The following is an 18,860-nucleotide window of genomic DNA, read 5'->3' as shown; positions in this document are numbered from 1 at the left end:
AATACCAAAAAACAAAGCAAAATCCAGATAACGAAGAGGATCAATAAAGTACTAACATGGTTAAGCACACACCCATTTTATAAGAACTGATCTGTCAACTAAAATAATCAGCGGTCGATCATTAGATCTCGTATCATCGTAAGTGATGAGCAAACTATGAAAATTCATTCTCCAATTATTACGGCGTTGCCAATTGGCGGTGCGCGCCTAGGCTTGGATTCCTCTACACAATTGCCGTACAGAGACAACTAAGACAGGTTGAACAAACACAAATCTAACATTTGGAAGAGCAAATCTTCGTAGTTTAGTTGATAAGCTATGCTATTCATTGATTCACTTTGTTGTGAGTTCTGTTATGATTTATTATCGGTCACAAACCATTTTCTTTGTTTTCATTGACTCGATAAGACAATATGCATTGAAAAATCCACATTAGCTTTGTTTCAAGTACTCCTCACACAATTATATTCAATAAGTACATCTAAAACACCCAACGTTGATTGATTCATATAATATCGAAATATTATCTTCTCAAGTACTAATGAGATTGTCTTATTAAGCAAGCCAAAATTTCATTGGTGAGATAAAACTTCTAATCTCGCTTCATTGTCCCTTACAGTTTCATGTTCTCAAATTACTTGTCCTCTTCTACACTTTCATGTCTCTGGTTTGATTGCCTTGGAGTTATGCATACAGCTATAGCTTAACAATAGAAATCGGCACTTATTTCCTCATTCGCCTCTTATACGGCGCGTCGGTTGTGTAATTATTCTTACACAAATCATTTTTTGACCATTGATTTAGTTAGTTAATTAATAATTACACACATAACTACATATATTGTCGGTGAGAGAGGTAACACGTACAAAGCAAAAAAACATTCTTTAATTCCGCCCCCTGTGATACTAACGTCCCTACTCCTCAATCTCTTTACCATTAGGGTCGCACGCCTATTGGCAATATAATGAGATTCAAATAGTTGGATCAGGGCCGCACGCCTATTGCCTAAAACCCAAAAACCCTTAATAACTCTGATTTGATCATGGCTCCAAGTTGGCATTTTTATAAACCTGAGAAGCTTATCTTTCTTTTTCTTTCTTTTTCTAGCCATAATAAAATAATATATTTTAGGAATTTTTAAGCCCCATATAAATCCAGTGGCTCCACACAAGAAGATGCAAAGATTATACACCATAGAAAATCTATCCACACATCTAATTAACAATTATTGCTTCTTTCGCACGCTTCCTTTCTTGCCAATCTCAATCAAAAAGAGTAACGAAAAAGGAAAGGGTAGATTTAATTACGCATCAATTATGCGGTGGTCTCTTTTCAAACCCGAGGAAAAAAGTGCATTAACAATGTGTGTGTGTTTATATATACGTATAAATATGTATATATATCAATATAGGTGCATGACCTTAGCGTGTAAAGCATTGACAAAGTAGAAAGGCCAATTAATAAAACAAAAAACCCCTTTTCAACTGCTGAGAAGTCATGATCTCAAAGTAATTATTAACCAGTAATTATCTCTTTTTCTTGTTATTTTATTAAAAAAATATATGTAAAGCGATGAGACGATGCATGTTTCGAGATTATAATATAAATAAATTAATGACCCCCAATAGTGCCTCCAATGTGTCACTATCGCAAATGGAACGCCTCATCTAGACCGCGGCCAATAGTATTTTTCTAATTAAATTAATTACTAAACCATTAGAATAATGGTATTGATGATGACATTCTTTTGATTTCTCCAGGGGGGGTAAAAAAGAGCAGCAGGGCTTAACGAATCCGTGCCCTCCAATCACGAAAGAGACATGATTATAAATTATTGTTTGTATTATTATGGAGCATATAGTATAAGATTAGATTAAAGTTACCCCCTTTTTTTTCGTGTCCTATTAGAAAAAAGGTTAAGATAAATTTAATCATGAAAGCCACTAAAGGTGGGATTGTACTGATTGAAAATGTTCACATGCAATGCAATTTTGGCACTTGGTCTCGGAACTTGCACTGGGGGGTAGAAAGGTTGATCTGGTCACATGACCCACTATTAGTTGCCACGTGGAAATTGAAAAGAATAGTGACTTATTTTAATATATATTCGAAGGATAAGTTAAATCAATAGAAGGAAATAGAGGTTAGCTTCTGTAATCTCTACATAGGCGTGATCATTGTGTACATGGGTCAACAGACATTTTGTCTTCTGAATGATGTATTTTTGCCCTCTGTCCTTATTCGTTGGGTAGAAACCTCGATCGTGGGTGAACTTGCATTTGCCAAAAAAGCTTTTTATTTATTTTTATCTTCAACTTTAAAAATCAACGTTTTAACTCTCGACGGTCATCTGAATTTGAGTGAAAAACAAGATATTGTGCGCGATGTGTGGTTGAATGTGCATGCCCTACAATTGTTAGCCTCAATTTTCATCCGCACGACGATGCATCAATTGTCTGTTTGGCAATTTTTTTTTTCCATTTCACCTTTAGTATTCTCTCTTTTTTCGATCATTTAATAGGAGGTAAAAACATTTTCTCACTCACCAATTAATTTTTCCCTATTTAAACTCGGGTTGTTGAGAATGTCGACATTCTATTTGTTCATTCCATTTTTTTCATTTAATTTTCGAGCCAAGCATTCGCTGTTTTTCTTCGCGTGGAGGGCAATTTTTGGACGGGGAAAATATTCGAAAAAGGAGCGGGGGGGAAAAATCGGGAACGTGTACAGGATTACGGCGAACGATACGTACATGTCCTAAATAAAGCGGGCCACGTGGCAATACCTAATTCGACGAAGCCCGCTAGACGCGAGCGGCGCCGACGTGGCAGTCCCTCCTCATCTCTCTCTCTCTCTCTCTCTCTCCTCTCAGGTAAAATTTTCCCCTCAAGCTTTTATATAATGGCGACACGATTCAATTGATTTGATCTCTGGTTTTTCATGTTCTAAAAACCTAAAAATCTCTCCTTTTCCTTAACTTAATCACAATCTCCATTCATCTTCTCCTTCCTCTTCTTCTTCTTCGGCCTCGGCATCTTCCATTGGCTTGTCGGTTCCGTTTCCTCTCGCTGCGGCGACGACGCGGATAGGGGGAGCTTCGCAGGTACGCTTCCATTCCGCTCCGCCATCAATCGGTTCTTTTCGTCTGCTCGATCACCGACGCGATGCGGCAATTCGGGATTCGGTCGCGTTTCCGGATTCCGGGTTCCCGATTCGAATGTAATGTGTGTTTTTGACGCCGGTGGTTTTTTGTCAGGTGAGGTGCCCCGCCACTCGTTGTCATACTCCTCGTTCTGATTAGGGCATACTGTTTCTGATGATTTTTTATTTCCGGGGTTCGCTTTGGAGCGCGATTGTAACCATTTTGTTTTCTGCGGATGGATGAGCGCTTTTTTTCTTTTCTGTGAATTGTACAACTTCCTTTTTTGGAATTGCGAAATGAAGGGTTTCGGGCAAAAATGTTTTTTTCCGGAAGGGGACGTGTTATAGGTTGTAGCTGGGGCGTGTGGCGGTAGCGAAGGCTAGGATAGGGTGAAAGATGACTGATTTTCAACCGCTTCAGCAAAAGCCCGAGTCGACCGGCGATGTTTGTTCCGAATTCGAGCGCGGGCTGGAGGAGCTCATGCGGGGTCACTTGGACGACTGTATGTCGTTTGCCTCGTGTAGCTCGACGCGAACGCCCGACGAGGAAGATGACGAGGGCGACCAGTTGGTGAGGCGGAGACGGAGATCCGAGCTCGAGGGCGATGACCTGGCTGAGTCCTCGGCTGCAAGGAGGCGCCATTCGCGCATTTTGAGCAGGTGGGCTGCTAGACAAGCCCAGGAAATGATCACGACCATCGAGAGGAGAAATAGGGAGTCTGAGTTAATGGCATTGGCTGGTTTGCAGACCGTATCGATGCTTGATGCGTCGTTCCTCAGGGAGTCTCAGTCACCGACTTCCCTGAGGCAAGGTGCTGCGGAGCAGCCGAACACTCGGGCTTCGTCTATTTTGCAGATGTGGAGGGAATTGGAGGACGAGCAGTTGCTGAGTCGGGCCAGAGAAAGGGTGAGGGAGAGATTGAGGCAGCGGAGGAGTGTTGAGCCTAACACAAATTTGTCCAGCACCAATATGTCTGAGAGTAGGGGCACTGAGATTCAGGGAAGTGTTGGGGATGTGAGTGAGAGTGAGAATGAGTATGGTACTTGGTCGCATGATCAGACACAAAATGAACCTCGGGATGATAATGGGTCAAGTAGGGAGCAGTCTCCCGATCTTGGTGAGGTTGAGAGGGAGAGAGTGAGGCAGATTGTCCGGGGATGGATGGAGAGTGGGATTGGTGACCATTCTTCAAATGGCAATCACAGAGACAACAGATCGCGAGCAGAATGGCTTGGTGAAACAGAGCGCGAAAGGGTGAGAATTGTTAGAGAGTGGGTGCAAATGGCTAGTCAGAGAAGGGATGCTCGTGGTAGCCGGAGGGAAGAGCAGGAAGAGGGAGCAAGACAAGGTACTCAAGGTGATGGAGTTCGTGAAGGTTCTGTTGCTGACACCGAGGATGGTCAACCAGAGCATATTCGGCGGGACATGCTCCGTTTGCGTGGAAGACAAGCCCTGATTGATTTGCTCATGAGAGTTGAGAGGGAACGACAAAGAGAACTTCAAAATTTGGTGGAGCATCGGGCTGTATCTGATTTCGCTCACCGTAATCGTATTCAGGTCAGTGGCTTGGTAGTGAATTTCTGGTTTTGCTTTTATGTATGTGTACGAGCTTTTCCTGCTTTAAAGCCAGTTAGTCTGCCATAAATTCTTCTGACCAGTTCATGTCATAAGGCTTCCTTGTTGGCCACTGGTCTTTTCTTTTGCTAAGATATTATCCATTTGGCCGCAGCATGGGGTTGTTCATGTTTAAATTTCCTTTTTCGTGCTTGTCATGATTTACCCTAAGTTTGTTTTTCATGCATTGCCAAGAGTCATAAATTGCGAGTCGAATTAAATTGAGATGATTGATCTAGATTGGATAGTTATCTCTGAGTATTTCCAGTTCTGAGGTCCTCATAAGTGCTGCAACGCAGAGAATTGTTGTGGGTTGGAAGATATCTTTCGGAAGAGTTGTAATGGAATCGTAATATTGCCTTTTAGCTCCTTCTTGTACAATTAATTGCAATTTCGCTGGCATTTTGTGCCTTTGAATTGTTATAGTTTAATGTTTTCAGTCACTACTACGAGGGCGATTTTTGCGAAATGAAAGAACGGTTGAAGAAGAAAGGCCTCCTTCTATGGCAGCAAGTGAATTGGTACAGTTGCGACAACGACATACTGTTTCCGGTTTAAGGTAGGACATCTTTCTGAAAATGTTTAGGAAGCTTCAAGTTTTGTTATTATTCATTTTCAGTTAGGTTACAAAGCTGTTGGCAATGCTTGTGAGTTGACGACCTTTCCTTCTTAGATTCCATAATAACTATCTTGCTTATAGAGAGATGAAAGTTTGTACAGTGCTGTTCTTTTTCTCCCAAGTGGAATATAAATACATTCAATTTACAGTTTAGCCAATAGCCATTCCTTTGCTTTCAACTTCTATGAGAAGTTTGATCATTAAACAAGAAACATGGAGGGGAAGTGAAATTCTGGAAAAACATAAAAGTTTGAACTACAAAATAATGTTCTAACACAGTTTTAGAGATCATAAACTCAGAAAAGGAGTAGGATGTCTAGATAACCCAGCCTTTTGGTTCATTCTGCTTCTCCTTCTGTGATACTAGAATTCTGATCTTAAATTTTAATGAAAGTTTTTAATTTCAGAGCAATGGAGTATCATAATAAAATGCACAGTTAGTGGCATCTTCCTAAGATTGTCTGTGTTTTTACTCTTATTGGCTTTATGTAATATGAAAGAGTGCTTTCTATTTTGATTTTCTCCCCTAAGATGACCCTAGAGATGAAAAAGAGAAATTTCGTTGGCTGTAAGGATTTTTAAGTGATTGCCACATTCTTCATCGCTATTCAGGATTATTTTTCTTCTTTTTGGTAAAAGGATGTCGGTACTGTTATTAGTCTTTTGATGAATTTATCAAGTTTTAATCCATCCTCGGTTCCTCTCCTCATTAGGGAAGGCTTCCGTTCGAGACTAGAAACTATTGTTCGTGGTCAGGCTAATACTCAGTCTGATTCTGCATCTGTTGATGTTGATGATGAGTCCAGGAATGTGAGGACTCCTGGAACTTCACTGGATGGTCAACAAGAAACCCACGAACCGTTACAATCCACTAGCCAGGCAAATGATAGTAACCGATCATTGGATCGAGCAAGAAACAACGAAAACAATGCAGGTGCTGAAGGTGTGAATTGGCAGGATACATCTAATGAAAGTGGCAACTGGGAACAGAATTTGGCTGGTGAGAGGGGAGAAGGGCAACAACAAACTGCTGCACAATTTAATGAGTTTAGGGATGATAACATTGCTGATATGGAGTTTAGGGATGATAATATTGCTGATATGGATGGCAATTGGCCCACAAATTCAGCCAATGACTGGGCTCGTGAAGCTCCAACAAATTTGGGGGAACAATACCTGCAGCAAACTCAGGGCATATGGCATGATGTTGGTGGCCCTCACGAAGCAGTGGGAATGTGGCCAGAAGGGTCTTCTGGTCCTTCTAGAGCACGGCGTGCTGGTCCTCTCAGAAGGTATAATAGATTCCATCCTCCTGATGACGATAACGTTTACAGCATGGAGCTCAGGGAACTTTTGAGCAGGTACAAATATTTTATTGGCTATTTGATCCATTAGGCTTAAGGACCTTTTGTACTCGGTGAAATCTAATATCCTTTAAAATGCAGGAGGAGTGTTTCGAATCTTCTGCGCAGTGGTTTCCGTGAAAGCTTGGATCAGCTGATACAATCATATGTGGAAAGGCAAGGTCGTGCTCCCATTGAATGGGATTTGCAAAGAAATCTGCCTGCTCCAACTCCAACTCCTGCCTCTCCTAGTCAAGATCAAGAGTTACAGACAGATCAAGCAGATGTAACTAACAGACCTCCAAGAGTTCTTCCAGGACCATCAATACCCGCACCACAGCCACTGTGGCATCAGGATCTACACCATACTGGATGGTCTCGCCACAGCATGCATCGACCAGAAATTGTGAGTTCTTTTGATATCTATAATCATGTGGTATTAACCTTATCAAAGCACGGTGGCATTATGTTGCTCATTCCAATCGGTGGGATTTTTTGGAGTATGATGTCGATAGAAACTTAATCTTGATGTTTTTACCCTTCTGGCTGAAATTATAACCTTGAAATTCATTAGTTGTCACGGGGATAGGGTACTCAGTTGTTCTTTTGGTAGAGATGCTTAATGCGACTAATTGTTCACTGGATAGTGGCACTGAAACATCTGGTGTTGCTCAAGAACTCTCGACTCTGTTTCAAAGGCAGTCATTTGTTATTTTGTACTAATGCTATGCTTGGAATAGGGATCAGTTTTCCTCGTCACTTAATTAGCTTCCCTGTTTGAGGGGTGGTATTATGCAATGCTTTAATGTGGAAACTGGGGGTAAAATCTTTAGCTGATTGAAAAATTGCTGTTGTATGGATGCTTTGCTGTAAGCACTATCGTTTCCATTAGGCATGCAATAGTGAAATCTCAACTGACTTCAAATTATTGGTTGGTGTAGGAATGGGAGATGATCAATGATCTTAGAACAGACATGTCTCGCCTGCAGCAAGGCATGAGCCACATGCAAAGGATGTTGGAAGCCTGCATGGATATGCAGCTTGAGTTGCAGCGATCTGTGAGACAGGAAGTCTCAGCAGCTTTAAATCGATTTGCTGGTGATAAAGGTCTAATTTTTGCATTGGAATCGCCATTCTTTAATTTTTGTTTAAATTTTTTTAAGTAGCTATTGCCTGATTATATTTGAATATATGACCATCGCTTTTGATTTGATAGTCATGGAGTTATCTATCGTCCCGATGGTTGAGGCCTGTGGTTTGGTTCTTACATCTTACTAGTCAACACAACATGAATATTGCAGGTTTGGGTCCTGAGACATCAGAAGACGGGTCTAGATGGGCTCATGTGAGGAAAGGAACTTGTTGTGTTTGCTGTGACAGCCACATTGATTCCCTCTTGTACAGGTATGCTGGCTTTGCCTATTCTTTTCCAATGGTTGTGCTTTTACACGGGAACTGCATACCCAATATTTCTTTAGGGAGAGATCACATATGTTGCTCACTGATTTACTCATTTGATGGGATTAACTTTTGCAGATGTGGGCACATGTGCACTTGTTTGAAATGCGCAAATGAATTGGTTCGTGGTGGAGGGAAGTGCCCTCTTTGTAGAGCTCCGATCGTTGAGGTTGTTCGAGCATACTCCATACTGTAAGCAGTTGACAGACGTGAAAGAAAGTGTCCAAGAGAACCTGGAATCCGGAGGGTAAGACCAGTAGAGCCATGTCCAGTTTCTTTTGGATGAAGCAGTGCTCCGAGAATGTTGGCATATTCACTTATTTATTGCTGTTCTCCTGATTATATGTTGAACGCTTCTCAGTGTATAATTGGAAACAAGAAAATGGCATCGCCAATTCATCATTCATGTGTAAATAAAATGTCAAATCTTTCCCCTCTTATCAACTTCTTTCCCCAAAAAAGATGAGAAAGATTCAGATGTTCGGTGATTTCAGTACTACCGTAGCTTAAAAGTGATTAAGAAAGGCCATGATCGGTTGTCCAAATTTGAACAATCTGAGCATGGTCTACTTCAGTTACTAAGGCCTATAGGCATTCCACTTGTAAACCCGAAAGAGTGGAAATTTCTTCTCTGGACTCATGTATACTGGATGGGGGAGTTGCATCTGTTGATTTTGTGAGGTTCTCATGGGCTCCACATGTAGGTCCAGTGGACCCGGGTGCTTGCAAGGTATTCCCCGAAAATTACTGCGAAAATTGTATATCTAATATTAAGCGAATGTTCCTCTGTGGTACAGTTGAACACCGTTTGTATATTTGCATAATGAACAGATTTAAAGTTTGATCGACTACTCGAATTTTCTCACTTTGTTATCATGTAGAGGAAACATTGACAATGATGATGCCAAAACATGGATTTGGAGAATGAAGTCTGCGTTATGCTACAATTGAATTGCAATTTGCCAACTTACATATATCACCGTCACTGTGGGACTTCAAACTATAACAACAGAAGGAAACTGTCTCTAGAACTCTCCTGTAATCTCTTCTATACCTTACTAATGCACTGTTCCTATACATGTATCTATTTGTTATCCTGAACAAATGCTACATCAATTGTTTCCTTGTATGTGAAGAAATTGTGTTAACCTGGTGACTATGAATACTTGATCCAAAATTAGCAGCAAATGGGTCAAGAGAGAGGACAAACTTCACCCAAAAGCACGTTCCTGGCTTAGTTCATTTCGGCATTTCTTGCCTTGAGTTTCATCACGAGCTCCTCGCGCTGAGCCTCTGCCTCTGCATATCTGAGGCTCATGTGCAGGTAGCTCTCCCGTAAATGTATCAACTCTTCCTCAAGTGATGATTTGTCCTGCCCCGGTTGTATCTCCAGCAATGCATCTTCTGTCGTGATTTTTGGCATATCCAAGTGATCGTTTGCTTTCGTGGACAACAAACTGAAAAGAAATGCCTTCCTTGAGTTAGAAACAGCTGGGGTGGAGGAGGCTCACAAGTTTTAAAAAAGTCGGTGCATGCCAGACATCCCCAGAATCTATTGATCTACTCTCTCGTTATTTTAGCAAATGAACGCATGACTTCTCATGAAGTCGCAAACAAGGCCAGTTATCTGATCTAACTTGTGATTAAACTCGAGGCATGAAAGGCTATGGCGGGTTGTTTTAAGTTTCTGCAGAAGAAATATTTCTGTAATACTTGTGGCAAACTATGCATACCGGTTGCTGTTTCAGTCTCTAGGATTCTAATGGCTGAAATTTTCAGATAGACTTCAAAATCATGATTAAATCTGGAAAATTGACAGGGAAGTTAACCCCATCGTCTACCTCTTAAGCTGCATTTTATACATATCGTTGGCCTCTAAAACCTCAGCCAGCTCATTCTGAAGAAATGAGATCTTCAATGATAGATCTAGTTCATCTGCGTACTTTCTCCTTTGATTTTTCTGAAATGAATATGTCGTAAACAAAATTAGCTGGACAACAAATGGGCAGCCTTTCATAGAAGGCGACAACGTTACCTACAAAATGCTAGGCAGTAAATCTAGTGAAATATACCTCTTCGCGGAGTTGATCTACTTCTAGATGCCCTTGATCATCAGGAAAGCTTTGCCCTTGAATAACTTCTGCAGGTGACTGCTTTTGTCGCACTTCACTCATCTGGAAATTCTGTAGCTGTATTAGAAATGTAATCCATACAGTCTTAATTTGAAAGAATGCTATTCTAAAGGAGAATTCATCTTACAGACCAGTGGTGGCTTCACTACGTGGCTAACAGGAAGACCACTTGTATTGCCAGGCTTGCATCTATCGGGTCCTACTTCCTTCATATGTTTCGCCTGCTCCTGCACCGCTCGAGCACTCTTCTGGCACTCTTCTTTCTCTTCTTCCAGGCACTTCATTCTCCTTTGGAGCTGGCTATAAGATCTCTTAATCCGAGCAACCTCATTTTTCAGCTCAGCTTCTTGGGCAAATAAAGCTTCTCTGGCAGTTAAATCTCCCTCAAGGCGTAAGATCCTTTCCTGAAGGGCAACTTTAGCATGTTTGCATTCTTCTAGTTCGGACAAAGCCTTCTGCATAGTTGAGATCTTCTCGACAAATGACTCTCTCTCCGCTTTCATTTCTTCAAAATCTGCCAGTAATACATGGTGTGAGGTTTCCAGCCTTTCCTTTTCAAACGTGGTCTCGCTGATTGTTCTCTTAAGAGCCAAAACTTCATTCTGAAGCAGTTCTATCTTCTGTAGCTGAACCTTAAGGCAGGAGATCTCTTCCACAAGCTGCACTCTCTCATACTCAGAAGCTTTTAGTTTCATCTCGAATCTTCTAGCAGCATTTCTCAGTTTGCTTTCATTAGATTTTACATCTTCAAGCAAAGTTACCAGCTTTTGATGGTCAGCCATCAAAACTTCCTGGTTTTGCTTGGAAGATGCTAGCTCCCCAATAAGGCCTAGTACCTTTGCTTCATCCAACTGGATGTTATTAACTATACTTCCTGGATGTTCAGTTTCCTCTTCAGAATCCTTAACAGTGTCTGTTCTGGCTTCCTGAATAAAAATGTTATCCAGTCTCCTGTTTTCAAGAAGAAGTGCATTGAGTTCAGAATTTAGGGCTTTATCTTTCAAGGCGCTTTCTTCCAGCAAGGAATCAAAATTTTCTTCTAAAACTTCAATTTCATTTGAAAGATGAGAAAAGGCGTTGTTGGATTCGCTAAGTTCTGCTTCCAAGAATGTAATGTGCTCATGCAACTCTATGTTCTGCTTTCTCAACTCTCTGTTTAATTTCTGAAGCGAGCTGCATTCCTCGATAAGATTTTCAGCAGTAGCCTGCACTTTCGTATTTGCAACTTTTAGATACCTACACTCTTCTTGAGCTTCTAGTAACTGCTTATGAATTTCTTGTAACCTTTGTTTTGTAGTAGCCTTCTGTGCTTCCATCTCAGTTTCCAATTTCTTCACGTCACTCTGGAAATTTGATGATTGAGATTCAGAAAACTGTATTGCCAAACGGTTTGACTCCCTTTCATCAGTCAAATATTGTAGTTGAGCTTCCAGGCCACATATCCTTTCAGATAGCCGTATGTTTTCTTCTTCTAGTTCTGATAAATGAATTTCAAGCTCATTTTTTTCACTCTCTAGCTCTGACAATTTTCCAATAACCTTGTCAGCTGAAACCTGTGGACCCATGCTGCTAGCATGAACCATCTTGTCTTCATGCGAAGGACAAAAGCTGCAGTCGCCATCACTACCTCTTTCAATAACTTTCATGTTACTATCCACCTTCGAATTTGCCTGCTCAAAATTATATAACCGAGTCTCCAACTCCTTTTGTAGATGCTGTAGAATCTTGACCTCTTCCGTCTTGACTATGTTGTCCGCCTTCAACTTGTCCATCTCAAAAAAGTTTTCCAGCATTTCCTCACTCAAATCTCTAAGTCTCGATTCCAGTTCAATGTGAAGAGCTCTGAGTTCCTCATCAAGAGTCAAGACAGTGTCTTCTTTCAAGTCATAGAGAGGAAGGTCTTCCCCGGCTCCATCTCCACTCATGGTTCTTGGCCTGGCGTCTTCTTTTTCCGACTCTTCATCCTTGCAGACTCCAATTCTTATTTCGATTAATTTTTTTAAATGCGCAAGCTTGTTCAGCATATCATCATCTTGTTTTTTTGGGTCACTACTATATGTACTCTGTAGCATGTCTAGATAATCTATAGCATAATTACCTACAACATTTTGAGGCATACAAAGAGCATATCGCTTCCGCAGCTGCTGTGCAGTGATTGCTGAAAGCTGAAGCTGTTCTTGATAATGCTCCAACTGCTGATGCAATGCTGCAATCTCAATTTCCTTGTCTTCTGCTCTTGTGCAAGCTTTGCATGGTTCAACATAAAAAAGAGAACCTTTATCTTTGAGAGACTGCAACTGCAACTCCAGGTCAGCACATTTATCCCGGAAATAAATGCACCCCTTATGGTCACAAGATAATTCTTCGAAGAGAATTTCCTTCTCCTTTAGTTCCTCCTGAAGCTTGGATACTATTGAATTCAGTCTGGTTATTTCTAACTGACAACTTTCAATTCCTTTGCTGCCATCTGGGACGATATTTGAAGCAGCAGCCATGTTCTGAGGGTGCAAATCTTTGAGCTTAAATATTAGCTGCAGGTTTTCATCTGTAAGTTCAGTGCAGTCTTTCTCAAGCTCCTGCACCTTCAACTTTAAAGATTGAATTTCCTTTCTCAGATTGGTATCACTTGCATCTTCATAATTGACTTCCTCAAAGACTTGAGAATCGAGTGCTTCAGGTGACATTTCTTTTATGCTCACGATCTCCACCTCATTCAGAGTCGATTTATTTCTCCATTCTGCCTCACATTCAACCATTGTTTTGGTCTTGCAATCTTGGTCAATCTCGCTACCTCCTTTCTTCTCCGACATCGGTTGCAGAAATTTCATGGCACTTTCCGAGTTCTGTTTCTCCATAAACCTTGGTTGCCAGAGGTTAAAACTTTTGGTGTCATCCAGATGAAAATGTGTAAACACATCACTAGTGGGTTGTGCAAACACAGTATCAGGTGTGTGTGCATCATACGATTTTATCTCCTCAGTGGAAACATTTTCACTTAAATTGACTTCTGATTTTGCAGATAAAAGATCTGCAATTTCCATTTTCTGTTTCTCTATGGTATCTTCCATTTCCTGAAGAACGGACACAAGCTCAATATTGGATTCTTGAGTTTTCTTTAGTTGTAAAGCCAAATCGGCATTTGTCTCCTTTTGGAACTTCATTTCTTCTTCCAGCTCTTTCTGGAAATTGTCCGCAGCTTTTTCTTGTAACTTCAAACTGTCCATTGCTGTTTGTTTCATCATCAAATCTTCTAGTAGAATTTTTTGCCGCTCTATTTCCTGCTTTAGGCTGTGGCACTCTCTATGTGATGCAGAAAGTTCCAACTTAAGAGTTTCTTGGTGCTCAGACTGGTTCAATAACTCCCTTCGCACTTTTTCAATGTCAACCATCAGCTTTCGGGCATTTTTCTCCCACATCCTAGCTTCTGCCCTATGTTCCTCTACTGTGACTTCTACAGCTTCAAGCAGCTCTTTGGATGAACCCCCACTGCGCAAGGGTGACATGGAGGGCTGTGAAAATCGACGGAACTCTCCATTTTCCTTTTCCAAAGAACGTCCTGATCTCCGGACATTTGAATTGAATGAGGAGTTGTTTGATTTAGCACGAATATCACAGGAGTTGGAGCCATAAGCGGAGCCAGTATTTGATCCAGTTGAATCCTGTCGTCCAATAAAACTGTCAGTATCCCCAATTAGATGGTTCCTGGGGGACAAATTTTTCCTGCCAAATGATTCCTCCAAAGAGTCGAAGCTTTGACGCGAACCTGATTGTGAGAACGTCGTTCCCTGTGACAATGTTAGAGGAGAGGTGAGCTGGTGTGAGTCAAACTCGAAGGTTTTAGGAAATGCTACAGAAAATATTTAATTCTTGCATCTGGGATGTATCCTATTACCCAGCATGACGATCATCAGTTAACATAAAAAACCAATATCACCTTTCCCAGGCAAAGACTCGAGATATAGCTCCTGCAAATGCTCATAGCAAAATTGCTTGATTCACAAAACAAGTAATCCTGAGGGCACCAAATCTTGTTCTTTAAAGAAAGAAGAAAATAGAATATGCAAAAGCCAAAACACCATGTTCTGGACATGCATGTTTTTAAACAAAGGAAAAACAAGGTGAGATATGAGAAGAACATAGGTGGGTGGGACCGAGGATATGCAGATAGCTGATGCGACTCGGGAAAGGACAAACCTACTCAAAGAGCACATATCCCAAGTGAGGAAAAAAATACCTTTTTTCCAAATTCTTCTGGATGAGATGGACTATCCATATAATTACTAGACGAAGATCCAGCACTGCGGAGGAAAATACTGTCAGATACATCAGATTTGTTTTCCACGTCGTCATAGTCAATGCTTGCCTCATCAAGTAATGAATTTGAATCTTTCCAGTCATCCCTGTAGAAGGAGTTGTTACTATTACAAATTCAGTTATGAAGCTGGAGCTGGAACATTCTAACATCCAAAAGGAGAGTGAAGCTGAACCTCGTCTTTGGAGTTAAACAATGTATTTTCATCTGCAAAAGGAAGAAAATAAAGGCAGATGAGCAGCTGCGTCAATAAGCTCTCAACCACCAAGTCTGATTTCTTGTTGATAACTTGATGACTGAGTAGCTATAAATCTATGAATAAACACCAAATGGATGAACTTGCATATATCTCGAGAATAGGTTAATGGTTTATCGGTTTAAGTTTAGTGACTAAGAAGTTTAAAACATGCATTTTGTTCCCTTGATGAATACTTTATCCATCTTATAATTTTTAAGTTCTTCTCCACATAGGTCTTTGGAAAATTAAAAGAACAACTGAGGAGGAGAAGGTTTCCTTTCTGAAGTAATATCCGTGAAAAGTGAACACTCCAGAATGCCCATTACAGTTGGAAAATAAGGCTGATTGGCGCCTACTGAACCACTCTAAATGAATAAGACTAGGCCGTGTTTGTTTAAACTTTAACAAAAATTAGAAGTGTTTTTTTGCTTTCCCTCCAAAATTTAAAATATCACTCAAAAATAAAAAAAATTGTGAAAAAACTATATGCAGATCTACGCGTCACCATTTCTATTATGTGAAAGTTTTTATGTTTTCCGACTAAATAAATCAAAGTACATGCGCTGCAAAATTTAGATTGAGCAATAAGTAAAAAGTAAAAGTCAATCCAGACACGTCCTTAGCTATTAGGTTGAACAAAGCTCAACTAGAATCAAATGAAGTAAATAGAGTAAAGACAATGCAACTAAACGTTTTTTCATGGTTCCGCAAAAGCCTACATCCAATGGCGGGGAGCAGCAGAAAGTCCTCCATAACATAAAAGTTAGAGTTCAAGAAAACTAGATAAATATTCAAAAAGTCCAGTACCCACGAGATTATCATGCTTCCATTCTGTGGCTTAGCTTAGTACACTCATGCTGACCTAATAATTGAACTTTAGAATGGGATAGTACAGGATCTGAGATTACATATTCGAACAAGTCAGATTCTAGACAATGTGATTCTGGATCCCGCATCAAGTAAGCATGAATAAAGAACAGGGGGACAAAGACTCTTTTGATAAAAGCAAAAGCTTGACCCTTTTGTCTAAAAACTCCAGCACGAATGTTTTCTTGACTACAATGTGACTTGAAAACTCGAAGGAGATTGAACTGGCCTAGTGCCAAATTGATTCAATCCTTGAAACCTTGAAGCAAGAGCAGCCAGACTATGCTGTAGAAGTTTGTGTTCGCTGGCAGAATCCGTTCAGCATTCGTAAGGAAAAGTTATCTGTTTGTGAAACTTACTTGTAAAATCGTTCCTTGATTGCATTTCTTCAGCTGTAACGAAACAGGAACAGAAGCTTTTGAGCTAATATAGTTTGCCAGATTGACTGACGCCTCTCCAAGGATACCGGATCTAGATGATCCCTAAAAGAAGAGTGCCATGAAAACTTCCATACATTAGTCTTCACTAATGAAAACCTTATGTTTAATAGAACTCTCTTAATTGAGAGGAACCTCATACCATCGAGACAACAAACTTAAACAGGCATCCTTCAACATCTTTTGGGCCATCGCACTTTGGTATCCAGATTGATTCTGATATGGTCTCTGACCACTGACAATTTCCATTCCAGACTGGCGCTTTTTCCAACCTTCTTATGGTTTTTCCTGTGTCCGACGAGATAATGGACAAAGAAAGTTTGTCCCGTCCTTTTGGTACCTGAATATGTAAAGATGAGAGTGAAATAGAGAAGAAAGAAACATAAAAACGAACTCAATTTTTTTGTGGAGTCGCCAACCGAAAAAAAGACGAAGGTAAAAAGAAGTCCCTAGCACGTGGACTCAATGGATTCAACCAATTCAGTTAGCTAGACCAAGTACCGATTGCTGAACACTTCGTGCACATTCTTTCCCCCCAAGTTCATTTCAAAGCCAACGCTGGACCTCTACGTTCAGGATTCAGCATGTAAAATCAGTATTAAGCACAAATTATATTCTTGAGCTAATCAATAAGGTGACAACTGTCGTCGATAGACATCCCCGAGGCTTCTAGCTAGGAATGCTGGAGGCAAAAAGGCCGTTCTCATAAGTCCGCGCTTTTACGAGAACATTGTCGCATCATGACCTAATGCTACCTAGAGACCACGTCCATGTCAAGAAAAGGCGTCTTTAAATTGTCTACTGTTCAATGCATATTATATTCAAAGAATGGCACACGTAATAATAAATTTTCTGCAGGAGCGCACGAAATAGATAGCAGCATGTTGCAGCATACTTTTTTTACTGTATACACAAAAAGGACTTTCGCGTAAGATTACAGTGCAGTCGAAGCAAGCATCGGCAAGATAGCCTAGTCGCATTCACGGAATTACGGAAAATGAACAACAATCTGGCAAATACTTAGTGAGCTAATATACGCACAGCCCATCTTCTTGAGCAATGACAAGTGCCGAGCGGCGAAGCAAGCCAATTACGTCAAATTACTCTTCTCAGGCAACATGCAACCCCGATTAAATCGCTAAGAGTTGTTCGATTGCTTCATCGCATAACACAAAAGTGGCGTAACTGCTCCATCCTCCTCCTTCCGCGTAGAACTCAACTGCGTCGGGAGAGACAATTTCCAACCGAACTCTCCGACATGCTTTCGTGGTCGAATATAAAAGGAGCCTTAATCAACCAATTAGGCACAGCAAACGCAAGCATCGAGGAGATAGCACAGCGGCATCCATGAAAACTTTAAAAAGAAGAAAGAAACAATCAAATTCTAATCGAATCAGCCAGCACTTTCGTCTCATTCGCCCGCTATCTTCTCATCAGCCCGTGAGCGAGGGAGGCGACGAACACCGCAAATTTAAACACCGCGCGCGCAAGCGAAAGCTGTTTCCATTTGACAAACGCGGACCCGAGCACTCGCGCGCGTTTACGCTGCCAACGAATCCACACGCGTAGCTCGTGAGCGAAGAGCGCCGGCGAGAGACGGCGACGAGGCGAGATCAGGAAGCAGGAGGGAAGCCGATTTCCATCAATGGAACAGCAGACGCCAGGATGAGAACTCGGAGACGCCGACGAAGCGTATTCAGAGAGAGAGAGAGAGAGAGAGAGAGAGAGAGAGAGAGCAATGAGAGACCTGAAGAGCCTGAAGGTCGGAGAGCTGGAAATCGAATCGCTCTCGCTGGTCATCGGACTTCTGCTTGCGTAGCCTGAACATTGCTCTCAATTCTCAGCAAACTTCATAGAGCTCGGCTCAGCTCAGCTCAGCTCGCCTTCAACCTCGCCGGAAGGTTAGAGAGAGAGAGAGAGAGAGAGAGAGAGAGAGAGAGGAGGAGGAGGAGGAGGAGGTTGCAGTTGCAGTTGCAGAGAAGATGACGAGAAGGCGATGGGAGGGAGAGAGAGAGAGAGAGAGAGAGAGAGAGAGAGAGCACGTTAGCTGTTACTGTCGCCAGAGGAATTTCCTAACGGGGATCGGATTTATTTTTAAGTCTTTTTCTTCGACAGCCCTTTCACTTCGCGGTATTTGCTTTTTCGGTACCCTGGAATTCGCTTATTTACCTTTTCCTGCTTTTGTCCTTTTTGTGAAAAAGTTCTCCTTCCAAGCTAAGGCACAGGAAGGAGTACGAGCAGCCCTTCTCTCCTTTTCTCTTTCTCTTCATTTCTTTTCTAAATTCCATTAAATCAAAGACATTGCTTGAAAAGAAAAAAAAAGGAAAGAAAAGATGAAAACTCTTCCCGCACGTCCCGTGGATCACCGCATGGTTGATAGGTTATTGAGTTAGCTCATATCTAATCTTTCAATTTCATTAAGAAGATGTAAAAGAATTTATCTCTCGAGAGATAAGTCTCAAGAGAGACGTCGGTATACTGAAAAAGGCTGTTAATTTAATCTCTATTGAATTTGGTAATGCCTCAATTTAAAAATGGAGCTCGAGCCCTATCCCATGACCATCCATGAGAAGATATGGAGGCGTGTGAAGTGACTTTCAAAACATAACCTATATAGGGAGAAGAGGAAATTTCAGAGATGGTTGCCGTTATTAACAATATATGGGATGGATAGTTTCGAAATCACATAATAGAAGAG

At 41.1% G+C, this 18,860-nt stretch overlaps 2 protein-coding genes across 7 annotated transcripts; one reads left to right on the top strand and one right to left on the bottom strand.

Moving 5' to 3' along the window:
* The first annotated feature begins 2,925 nt into the window (after positions 1 to 2,925).
* Positions 2,926 to 8,616, top strand: LOC115673037 (uncharacterized). 3 transcript variants are annotated; one of them, XM_030595060.2, is made up of 8 exons: positions 2,926 to 3,103; positions 3,257 to 4,699; positions 5,197 to 5,315; positions 6,089 to 6,736; positions 6,821 to 7,124; positions 7,660 to 7,825; positions 8,020 to 8,122; positions 8,255 to 8,616. In XM_030595060.2, the coding sequence occupies exons 2-8, from the start codon at positions 3,539 to 3,541 to the stop codon at positions 8,370 to 8,372; spliced, it is 2,619 nt and encodes an 872-aa protein (XP_030450920.1). In that variant the 5' UTR covers positions 2,926 to 3,103; positions 3,257 to 3,538; the 3' UTR covers positions 8,373 to 8,616. The 3 variants fall into 3 exon arrangements, with proteins under 3 accessions (XP_030450920.1, XP_056164245.1, XP_056164246.1); XM_056308270.1 differs by having other exon boundaries at positions 2,926 to 3,256; positions 3,476 to 4,699; XM_056308271.1 differs by having other exon boundaries at positions 2,926 to 4,699; positions 6,182 to 6,736.
* A 476-nt stretch (positions 8,617 to 9,092) lies between these two features.
* On the bottom strand, positions 9,093 to 18,056 carry LOC115673035 (uncharacterized). Of its 4 annotated transcripts, none has more exons than XM_030595056.2 (9): positions 17,910 to 18,056; positions 16,305 to 16,502; positions 16,085 to 16,207; positions 14,796 to 14,827; positions 14,543 to 14,708; positions 10,440 to 14,093; positions 10,249 to 10,359; positions 10,018 to 10,136; positions 9,093 to 9,633 (listed from the first exon to the last, which is right to left on the bottom strand). In XM_030595056.2, the coding sequence occupies exons 1-9, from the start codon at positions 17,988 to 17,990 to the stop codon at positions 9,411 to 9,413; spliced, it is 4,707 nt and encodes a 1,568-aa protein (XP_030450916.1). In that variant the 5' UTR covers positions 17,991 to 18,056; the 3' UTR covers positions 9,093 to 9,410. The 4 variants fall into 4 exon arrangements, with proteins under 4 accessions (XP_030450916.1, XP_030450917.1, XP_056164243.1 ...); XM_030595057.2 differs by having other exon boundaries at positions 10,249 to 10,350; XM_056308268.1 differs by lacking the exon at positions 10,018 to 10,136.
* Between the last annotated feature and the right edge of the window lie 804 nt (positions 18,057 to 18,860).

This window comes from Syzygium oleosum, unplaced genomic scaffold, assembly GCF_021117445.2.
Source record: "Syzygium oleosum isolate NSW1041296 unplaced genomic scaffold, Sole_v2.1 Sole_v2.02, whole genome shotgun sequence".
Classification (NCBI taxonomy): domain Eukaryota; kingdom Viridiplantae; phylum Streptophyta; class Magnoliopsida; order Myrtales; family Myrtaceae; genus Syzygium; species Syzygium oleosum.
Note: the sequence above shows the minus strand (reverse complement) of the source record. Positions and strands in the feature narration are given on the sequence as shown.

Excerpts from the sequence above, each read along its gene's own strand:
- LOC115673037 (XM_030595060.2), top strand. The coding sequence starts at position 3,539 with ATGACTGATTTTCAACCGCTTCAGCAAAAGCCCGAGTCGACCGGCGAT. Across the intron at positions 7,125-7,659 it reads GCATGCATCGACCAGAAATT|GAATGGGAGATGATCAATGA; the intron begins GTGAGTTCTTTT and ends TGGTTGGTGTAG. Across the intron at positions 8,123-8,254 it reads ATTGATTCCCTCTTGTACAG|ATGTGGGCACATGTGCACTT; the intron begins GTATGCTGGCTT and ends TAACTTTTGCAG.
- LOC115673035 (XM_030595056.2), bottom strand. The coding sequence starts at position 17,990 with ATGTTCAGGCTACGCAAGCAGAAGTCCGATGACCAGCGAGAGCGATTC. Across the intron at positions 14,828-16,084 it reads ATCAAGGAACGATTTTACAA|ATGAAAATACATTGTTTAAC; the intron begins GTAAGTTTCACA and ends TTCCTTTTGCAG. Across the intron at positions 10,360-10,439 it reads ACGTAGTGAAGCCACCACTG|AATTTCCAGATGAGTGAAGT; the intron begins GTCTGTAAGATG and ends ATACAGCTACAG.